The sequence below is a fragment of the Vigna umbellata genome, chromosome 8, assembly GCF_029865625.1.
Source record: "Vigna umbellata cultivar VRB3 chromosome 8, Vumbellata_1.0, whole genome shotgun sequence".
Lineage (NCBI taxonomy): Eukaryota > Viridiplantae > Streptophyta > Magnoliopsida > Fabales > Fabaceae > Vigna > Vigna umbellata.
The window spans coordinates 37,511,509-37,522,614 of record NC_142172.1 but is presented as its reverse complement, the minus strand read 5'-3'; the positions used below and the strand labels follow the sequence as shown (position 1 = coordinate 37,522,614).

Here is an 11,106-nt window from a genome sequence, read left to right as displayed (position 1 = left end):
AACATGTTAACATTATGTAAATAATATAGATTTAAACTATTCCACAAAGCTTAATAAGTTTTATTAGGCTGTATTAGTTAATATGTTTATTTGGACGAGTAAAAACGACATACAAATTAAAATGTTAAATATATTTTTAATTCTCAAATTATATTTAAAATAATTTTAATTTTGTTAAATTTTAAAGACTATAAATATATTTAATCATACTGTAAATGGATGTTTGATCTCAAATTTAACCCGGTAAAGGTTTCTCTTCTAACTTATCTTTCATCTATTTGTGTACTTAATTTTTTATGTTGTTTTCAAAATAATTTTTATACTATAATCAAAATTATTCATAAAATATATAAACATAAAAATTTTAGTTGGTATAAATTTACTTTTGTTTATAGATGCAGACCCAGATGTTAAACCTCCCCCACCGACTGGAAAAATCCGGGGGAAAGGAAAGAGGGAAAATAAAAACCCTGGTTTAAACCAAAAGCAGCACCAGGAACCAAAGCATTCATTCCACTGCAATCGTAAAAGAATTCACTTCAGCAGTTCACATTCTCGCATTTATCAACAATCGTATTATCACACACAATGGATCTTCTTCACCAATACTCCGACGACCAAAACGACGACGAACCAGACTCCCCGTCCCAAAACCCTAGCTCTCCGCCGCGCCTACTCCCGGGCCGTACCGGGGCGCCCAAGGTGGACGACACCATGCTGGCCCTCACCGTCTCCTCATCCGCCTCGGCCCTTTCCAGGCCCATCGACCCGACTCAGCACCTGGTGGGCTTCAACCCCTCCTACGACCAGCTCTGGGCCCCCATCCAGGGCCCGGCCCACCCTTACGCGAAGGACGGCATCGCTCAGGGCATGCGCAACCACAAGCTCGGCTTCGTGGAGGACGCCTCCATCGAGCCCTTTCTCTTCGACGAGCAGTACAACACCTTCCACAAGTTCGGCTATGCCGCCGACCCCTCCGCCAACAACTACGTCGGCGACCTCGACGCACTCCGCTCCAACAACGCCGTCTCCGTCTACAACATCCCCCGCCACCAGCAGAAGAAGCGCAAAACCGAGGCGAAGGACAAGAAAATATCCGACCAAAACGATGAGGAGGACCGCGAGGAGGAGGACGGAGAAGAAGAGATCGAAAACCCGGCCTCCGAGGCGTGGCTGCTGAAGAACAAGAAGAGCCCCTGGGCGGGGAAGAAGGAAGGGTTGCAGGGAGAGTTGACGGAGGAACAGAAGAAGTACGCGGAGGAGTATGCGAAGAAGAAAGGAGAAGAGAAGAGCGGGTTTGGAGGGGAAAAAGCCGAGGTTGTTAAAGATAAGAGTACCTTTCATGGGAAAGAGGAGAGGGATTACCAGGGTAGGTCTTGGATTGCGCCTCCTAAGGATGCTAAGGCTAGTAATGATCATTGCTATATTCCTAAGAGATTGGTTCATACTTGGAGTGGACACACCAAAGGGGTTTCAGCTATTCGGTTTTTCCCTAAGTATGGCCATTTGATTCTCTCTGCCAGCATGGATACCAAGATTAAGATTTGGGATGTTTTCAACTCTGGCAAGTGTATGAGGACTTACATGGGACATTCGAAAGCTGTCAGGGATATTTGTTTCAGCAATGATGGGACCAAGTTTTTGAGTGCTGGCTATGACAAGAATATCAAGTATTGGGATACTGAGACGGGGCAGGTGATATCCACTTTCGCCACTGGGAAAATTCCCTATGTCGTGAAGCTTAATCCGGATGAGGACAAGCAGAATGTTTTGTTGGCTGGAATGAGTGATAAGAAGATTGTTCAGTGGGATATGAATACCGGGCAGATAACCCAGGAGTATGATCAGCATCTGGGGGCTGTGAATACCATCACCTTTGTTGATAACAACAGGAGATTTGTTACTTCTAGTGATGACAAGTCCCTCAGGGTCTGGGAATTTGGTATTCCTGTGGTGATAAAGTATATTAGTGAGCCCCACATGCACTCCATGCCTTCCATTTCGCTTCACCCGAATGCTAATTGGCTTGCCGCACAGAGCTTGGATAACCAGATACTTATTTATAGCACAAGGGAGAAGTTCCAACTTAACAAGAAGAAGAGGTTTGCAGGACATATTGTGGCGGGATATGCCTGTCAGGTCAATTTTTCTCCGGATGGGCGATTTGTCATGTCAGGGGATGGGGAGGGGAAGTGTTGGTTCTGGGACTGGAAGAGCTGCAAGGTCTTCAGAACTCTCAAGTGTCATGAAGGGGTTTGCATTGGCAGTGAGTGGCATCCCTTGGAACAGAGCAAGGTAGCAACGTGTGGCTGGGATGGGATGATAAAGTACTGGTACGTAATTTCTAATGCTAAGCTTCATTTAGTTACATAATCTAATATGCTGTTTCTTCAAATACGCTTTTGCTACCGTAGTTACTGAATTTTATCCTGGTTTGTCTGTTTCTAAGATGATATAGTTCAAGCTTTACTTTGTCAAGCTAATGTTCAGATTATGTTTGTATTGGCTAAGATTTTAGGGTGAATCACAATGCTTTTGATTGTAAGTTTTTATAATACAAAATAAGGTAATCCTAACATAAATAGACCCTACATAGATTTTATCTCTACTTTTTCTTTTCTTTTGATACCTCCCCGTTTTAGATAACATTGGATTATGGGGTCAGATTAGTTATTATCAGTTCATTGGTATAATAATCTATTAAAGGCGACGTGGGATGGTCTACGAGTAGAGATTTTTGTAAACCTCTAATCAGGTGAGGTCACCAAAGAAGATATTTTCCCTGTTCTTTGTAGTTGATTCTCTTCCATATCTACGTATCTACAATTGTTTGTCTGTCTGTAACCCCATGTACCTGCCTTGCTTCTGCTGTGTTATTCTTGAATTTCCATGGACGTGGGATACTCGGGTGCTAGTACAGAAATGCAATCTAAGGTTGAACAAGTGTAACTAGCAATTGAAAGTTCTCAATTTCCTTTTCCATCTATACTATTAAACCCTTTACCTGGCAAGTAGCAATTTAGCGATGCAAGTCTGGTATGATAAACGTCTGAATTTCCTTAGCATTCTAGACCTGAGACTCACAAAACATTTTTTTATCCAAAAACCTTAACGCAAACCATGTCTTCCTTCTAAGTGAGAGAGATGCAGAGGAATGTGTTCTACAATAATGGAATACTGTAGACACTTTGGGATGTCTGCATCTATAACTTTATGAGAACAAAGTATATGTTTTGGATGTCATAAGTTGCTGGAGGTTGGTGGTGTGCTCTGAATTGATATGTATTAACTGGAGGCATAACTACCTGTGAGAACCTTTGATGTCTTTTATTATATATCAGCAAAGAGCCATTAGTATCAGAATCTATCCCAAATTACTTTACGTCCTGGAAAACAGTTTGAAAGCAAGTTTATCATAATAAAACTTGTAACGTCCTTTATAAGTTTCAAAGTTAAGCTTCTGCAGGCATTTATAGAACCTTTCTGAACTTTTGCTTGCCATTTTGAAATTATAGCCAAATAGCATGTTCATCTTCTAATCTGGAGTTTGTACTGGAATAATTTCATAACTGCATTCACACCAGCACAAGTCTGTCATGTTTTTGTGAGGCTGACATCTATTTTAAGAAAATAGTGAATAAATTTGGTCAACTGATTCCTTTGATGATCTTCATGTTGGCAACCTCTCTTTAGGAGCACAATCCTAGAGACTCAGCCCTATGACATTTACCTTTGTAGTGTCTATTGTTTTCCTTTCTTCCTCTACCTTTCTTTTATGCTGTCTCGTTCCATTAAATGTGGAAGACAGAGTGTCTGTGACTGGCATAAATAGCTTGTTTGAAACTTGAATAATATTCAGGGAAAAAGGCTCTGATTCTAATGAATTTTTTATTAGGAATGAGAAGAATGTTATGATTATTGATCTGATAAACTCTTGTGGTGTAAATGTACTTAGGTTCCTAATTCCTGAGCCCTTTCAACTTTGACATCTTCATAATGTTTGATGGATCAATAGTTTGGATTGTGAATGATTTTTGTTTTGGTGAAATTAAGACGATTATAAGAATGCTTTACAAGCTGCTGCTTTCTCATACACACACGGAGAATTTCCTTGTAGTTTTTTATTATATTAAATTTGATATAGTGTGTGCTTCTCATCCATATTACCATTTTCATCACAGTATGCAACCATGTTGTTAGCCATTGTTGCACTAGTTCAATATGTGTCATAAGTAATATTTTATCTCAGTAGTTTTGAGTTATTTGACTTCTGTTTAGTATTTTGTCATTGGCTATTCAGGGACCTTGTATCATAATGGAACCTGTTTATTTTAAGATTGAAGATTGCAGATTTAAGACTGTTTAAATACAAGTTTAATGCTATGAAATAGTCTAACCTTTTGATAGACATGTTCAGGCAATATAAATTTAGCATCAATTGATAACAGATTCGGTGTCTTCATTAGCTACTCCTGTGTTTTGTTTAAATGAATAGCTACTAGCGGCATCTATAAAATTGTTGTAATATTTTTAAACCAAAAACACCTTGTTCTCTTAGTATTATTGTTGGTCTTTTAAATGTACACAGTTATCAAAATATGTGCAGATTTCAAATTTACCAAATGTTTACAATCATACAAGACTGCATAATATATATTTATAAGTATGTTATTTGTAGCAAGTCACGTGTACTTTGGGTTGTCTAACATGATACAGCAAATGTCAGAAAATAGGATTAGATATTTTGATCCTGTTTTAATAGACCTTCTTTGCTCTGAAATCAATAGAATTTAGTCATGAACCAATAATTGAAAAGAAAAAGAACGAGAAAGTTTTGTCGAATAAGATGGAAACAACAAGAAATAGGAGAGAAGTATTTCCTCCAAGGGTTGCTAAATTTACAACAACAAAAAATTGCATTTCACGTAGGCTTCTTCCCCTATTTATATCAACTATCTTAAAAATCAAGGTTAGAATTGTGGAAGCTGGATTCCGATTTCATCTTCACCATGATCTTCATCTGTCCTTCCTGAAAGCATTGTGATGCTTTCCTGCCATGGGAATGAGAACCCACTTGCAGCCAGTGTCAAACTCATCTCCGAAGGCTTGGGTAGTGATGGGGACGAGGGTAGAGTCTGTATAACAGTAATCACTAAGAGTTTCTTTGACTTTTTCCTTTTGTTTTTGTTTCATTGCCAAGCTTGTTGGCTGAATCTTCATCCTGCTTGTTGAGCAAGTGTGTACTGTTAGGTCAGGTCATCCGGCAGAAAAAGTCGTTTGCAATCCACATTATTCACTATCCACATCCAGCATAGAAATTCATTTATGATGTGTTTCTCCCTATTCATGGAAATGTCAACTTCTTTCTCCATCAAAACATCTTTGTTTTTCTTTCTAGTCTTCCTTCGCCAGTTTTGGTTTCTTCACCATGAAGGGTGTGGTTCTTGATTACCGAACCTTCAAAAGTCAGTAATCCAACGTTGTTTGCCCAAGAGCAAGGAAGAAAGTCATGTTCTTCCCCAAACCCACTATTCCCCCTCTTTTGCGGCAAATTTCTCACTTTTATTAACGGAATTTTCCCTCTCAAAAGATGACGGTTTATTGTTTTCATCTATGATATCAAATCTTTGATGCAAACCATATCAGTTTTTAATTCTGCCAGTCGCAAGCCTTGCTCGGTGACAACTTTCTCCCATGGTTCCACCTGATTAGTCATCATGATTGAGGATCGGCAGGTCGGACCAATTTGTTAAGAATTCATAATTGAAAAGAAAAAGAAAAGAAACTTTTTTAAAACACCATGAAAATAAAAAAAAAAAGAAAAAGAAAAAGAAAGAGAAACCTCTCTTCCAATGGTTGGGTTTCTCCTTCACAAAGGATTTTTCCTCTCTCAGAGAGCCAACTACAGGTTAGTAACAACAAATCTACATCTCTCCTATACTTCTCCTATTTATATCTAACTGACCAATTAATATTCTAACTATCTTAATAAACCTCTCCTTCTCCTTATATAGTAACATGATCTTTCTGATCAAATTAACAGGGTGTTTGTGCAACGCTTTCTATACCTCTATCCTCAGCCTGAATGTTGATGTATCTAAAATATTCTATTTGTTTATTGTATATACCATTTGACAGTGGTTGCTTACTCTGGGATTGATTTTTATCCCATCTACTAATATCCATATTCCTAGTCATATATATATATATATATATATATATATATAAAAATTGTAATCCCTTTTTCTTTCATTCTTTATGAATCTCTGCCACTATCAATTTTAACTCTGTAGTTTCTAACTTTATTGGATGATGTCTGTTTATAAAATTTGCAGGGACTAGTTTCTCCTTAATGTGAAGCGGAATAGTTTGGCAGAAGCAGGACAGAGAAAGGCACTACAAGATAACAAAAGGAGAACAAACATATTGAATTCACATGTTGATAGGTCTTCCTTGGTTAAAATTCCAATGGCTTTAATTGACTATTATCATGAGATTTCTCTGTCACTAAGGGTTACGTCCTAATTGCAGTGTTGTAGTTGCGGAACATAGAAAAGCTTTGCCATTTTTTGGGGACTTTTGTATAGTCATATATTAAGTTAGATATTCATCTGTATGAAAAATTCCCTCTCATGGTGCAGGATAATTTAATTACGTTTTATTCTGGGAATATGCATACATTGTTGGGTATTTTCGTCTACATCATTTAGAAAATATGTGTTCAGCATGCTCCCGTGACATGAATGTGGATTTTAATAATTGTTGACTTGGGTGCTAATTAGATAGACTTTTTGCTACTTATAATGTGGATATCACTCACTTTTCTTTTACATGGACTTAAACAATTCTATTTTAATAATTTTTTACATGATTTTATTATAAATTTATCCTTTTTTATATATATTTTATGAAAATATCACACCAAGATCCAGGATTGTCAACATATATCTTTCCATATTTTATGATATGAGAGAAATGTCAGAATGTTTTCTTTATAATTTATTTAAAATAGATTATGATATAATCGTATATCGTACTATATTGTTTATTTGATCAATTCATCACTTATACAAAAATGGTTTCGATTTCTCTATAGAAAAATTTATAAACATATGCATTCATTCTCTTCAAATATCTTGTAATTATATGCAATTTCTTGTACAATCATTATAAAGTATATTTTTAAAGTATTGCACTTAATAATCTAAATTGAATGTTGCACAGTTTTGTTAATATTATACTATTAAACCAGGACATGATATAAAATTCTCCACCCGAGATAGAAAAAAAATAATTAATTTAATTGAAATACAAGGAAATAAATTTGTAAATTTGCAATACGTGAAATTTAAAAATGCAATTAAAAGTTTTTTTAAAATATATTATAGCATGATTTGTTGGTTTGTATATTAGTTTAAACTTTAACTCTTCTTTTACGTAATTTCTCATTAATTATTATCGACCATTATCTTATCAGTTCTAAAATAGGATTTATAATATAGGTAAATGCAAAGGGTAATATCATATGTCTATGTTCTAAATTTGATTTATTTTAATTCAAATAAATAAATTATATTAAACTATATAGTAATTACAAAGGTCATAAGTAACATCCCAAAAATACAGTATAAAATCATATAATAGAATAATCACATATAATAATATTACAGCTCAGTTCTTACAAAAGATAGAAGATACAGTTAAGGCCGAACGACCTTACAAAAATAGCATAGAGTTAAAATTGTACAAATGGCTATAAATATAGGACGAACGACTTATAACTCTTCCTATGCTGAACGGTCAAATCAAAAAATAAAGTAAACGCATGACCGAATGCTCTTACAAAAGAGTAGACCAACAACTGACCGAGCGTCCTAAGGTTCGACATTCACGTCCATCTCTTCCAATGCTTCTTCCAGCAACTCTTCTCCTTCTGCTCCTACCCACAGGGTGATCATCACAATGACAAGGACGAACGAACGAGAATACATGACAAGACACGAAATAGGGTAAGTTTATGTAATTTAATTCAAGTATCAACATATATTTCACACAATCAACTAAACAAGATAAATCATTAACTCTTTCATGCAAAGCCTAATACTAGATTATGACTGTCCGGACTGTATGAATTCTGTGTAGCTACGACGTTCATGCACCCGGGTGATGTAGTAACTGGAATACCCTCAACAGCTGCCACCCGAGGTTAGTCTTATCTGTCCAAATTAACCATAAGGACTAGGACCTCCTGTCATTCCCACACATGACTTACCATTCTCTACGTGAGAACGAGTAATCACGGAATATCAGGATGAACCGCTATCTTAGCGTGCCCACATTCATACTTTACCAATTCTGATATCCATTCATGTGATATTCCTCCCCGGAATACTCTTTCATAATCAAAGTCATTTCATCCATATCATATTCCATCATCTTTCATCATTAAAACTTCAACTTAACCAATTTGAATAAAGATCCCGTAGGATACCAAATATCGAACGTTAGTTTTTAACCCAGAACGAGACTGAAAACTTGGAGTGAGACCGAGACGTCTCCAACTCAAAACAGATCAAATCGAGAGAGTTACTCACTTATTGTGAAAGGGACCGAATACAATAATAGTTCTCAGAGGTTAATATAATCAAACGTTATTTACCAAGTGAGCCAATTTAATGAACTAACTCTTGATAGTTCAAACCGAACACCGTAAAGCCTAGGCCGAGTACTAACACTCTAGGCCGAACACCATTAGAAACTGATATTGTAGGACATCAAATAATAATAACGGACGTAATTATATGAAGAAACCGAACGATATAAATACTTAGCTTTATTAATGAGTTTAACATCAAGGAGAACGAGTGATAGTCAAAGACTGAGCACTGTAGAGACCGAACGCTATTGAGTTTGGCCAAATGCTCTTATTTTAAAAATCATATTACTGAATCAAGGTCGAGCGCTCGGTTTAAGACCGAGCATCACTTAGTACAAGTACTTGGTGTAAGACCGAGCACTACTTAGTACGAGCGCTTGGTGTAAGACCGAACACTACTTAGTACGAGCGCTTGGGGTAAGACCGAGCACTACTAAACTTATAGAATAAAGGCTTAATACATATAAGATATCATTTAACTAGTGTTCAAGATCGAACAAAATATACAAATGCATATAGATATACTGAAGTTTATAACCAAATACCAAGGAACGACTACCCTTGGCCGAACGCTCATGTACGAAAATTACAAAACGGAGACGCTCGTCCTCAACTAGAATTCTCTCCAAATGAAAGAATACAGTTCCAATCGAGTCCACAAGAAAACCGAACACTATATCGAACAAGCGCTGGTCTAATACCAAACACTTATGAAGAACGAACGCTACTGAAACGAACGCTTGGTCCAAGATCGAATACTTAAGTATAACTGAATGGTCAATACTGACTCTCGACAACATCCCTACCCATTTCATGACTTTCATTAATCATCAATACTTTTAAACAACATACAATATTTCATCATCAACCAAATCATCAACACAATATCATTCCAGTTTCTCATATCTTAGATTCATATACTCATACAGCCAACAATGGAATAACAACCATATTTCATATCAACGAACATGCATCTATACAAAACAAGAATCTAAATCAAATTATATAAGCTTCTCTTACTTCTAAGCGTAACCAAACGTTCACAAATGCAGCATATGGTTCGCCTCTACCAGAGACCTTAGCATTCTACAGTCACGCCTTAAGAAACTAAATCAAACACAAGACCAAAAGTACTCAGAATGAGAGGATCAACTCATGCAACCAAAAATTTTGGTTTGCATGCGACAGAAAACACACGACTGAGGAAGAGATGAACTTACCAGCTCGGAATCAAAAACTGATCGGTTCAAACGAACGCCCTAGACGCCGGGAGTACTCAGGTGTGGTTTGTTTGATGATCGGAGGAAGAAAAGAGTAAGATTTTGTAGAGGGAGGATGAAGAAATCTTAGAGAGAATGAGGAGAAAATGAAAGTTCAGAACTTTGGGGAAGAAGGGTGCATGCAGAAGTGGCGTGAACTTTTGAAAACCTAGAATTTTACTCCTACCGTCATTAGCGAACGGCCAACCTCTTGCTGCCACCTATTTTTCCACTCTCTGATTTCCAACTCTCTTCCTTAACATTTGGCTTCCACTCAAATGAGGTTTTTAGTGGGTTTTAAATGGGTTCTGACAAATACTACCTACCAAAATAATTAAGTGGTTTGGTATGATATAGGTTTTGATTGACAATAAATGGAAGAAAGTAAAAAGTGAAATGACAATATAAAACATACTTAAAAGTTGTTTATAGGCGCGGTTGTATTTTTTTGTTAAGGTGGGTTAATTCATTTTTTATATTATGATTTCGTTTTTTTAAATTATATAAAAAATTAAGTCGTGTTTTTTATATACAATTTTATTTTAAAAAAAAGTATCTTGCATTAAGGACAAGTTGTGACTTTTAGGGTGTGTTTACTTTAGGGAGATAATTGGAGAGAGAGTGAGTGGATGAATTTGAGGCGATTTGAAGGTAAATTTTTTATTGTTTATTTGAGTGGATTTAGAGGTGAGTGAGACTGAATTTCGAAGTAAAGTTTGTGAGAATTAGTGTAGAATTTAGACCGTGTGACAGATAAAAAAATATTTAATGGATAGAAATTGAAGATTACCAAAATAACATTAGTTGTAAAAGTAATATAAAATGATAATGATTAATATTGTATATAATTGTAAAAAATATTATAAAGAGAGAAAATAATAAAAAAATAAATTTTAAAATTTTATTATTATTATTATTAAAACCACAAGACAAAGAGTAAAATAATAAAATTACATGAGTTCCTTTCAAATCTCTTCTAATGAGAGAGATGTAAGTAAATGAAAGATCCCGTTTTTCTATCTGCGCTGTCACCTTCAAATCATCTCAACGGAACACAGAACATTCTACGTTTCCATCTTCTTAAATTTTCGACTAAAAAAAATCATCGCAAGTAAACAAAACCTTAAAAATAAAGTCATGAAAATAATGTACAACTTCGTGTGTGTCACGAAGTTGCAAGGCCAAAAATGA

At 35.9% G+C, this 11,106-nt stretch overlaps 1 protein-coding gene across 1 annotated transcript; it reads left to right on the top strand.

The window, feature by feature from the left end:
* Positions 1 to 404: 404 nt before the first annotated feature.
* On the top strand, positions 405 to 6,690 carry LOC124837441 (Transducin/WD40 repeat-like superfamily protein). The gene is made up of 2 exons (XM_047312801.2): positions 405 to 2,333; positions 6,336 to 6,690. The coding sequence occupies exons 1-2, from the start codon at positions 589 to 591 to the stop codon at positions 6,340 to 6,342; spliced, it is 1,752 nt and encodes a 583-aa protein (XP_047168757.1). The 5' UTR covers positions 405 to 588; the 3' UTR covers positions 6,343 to 6,690.
* Positions 6,691 to 11,106: the final 4,416 nt, after the last annotated feature.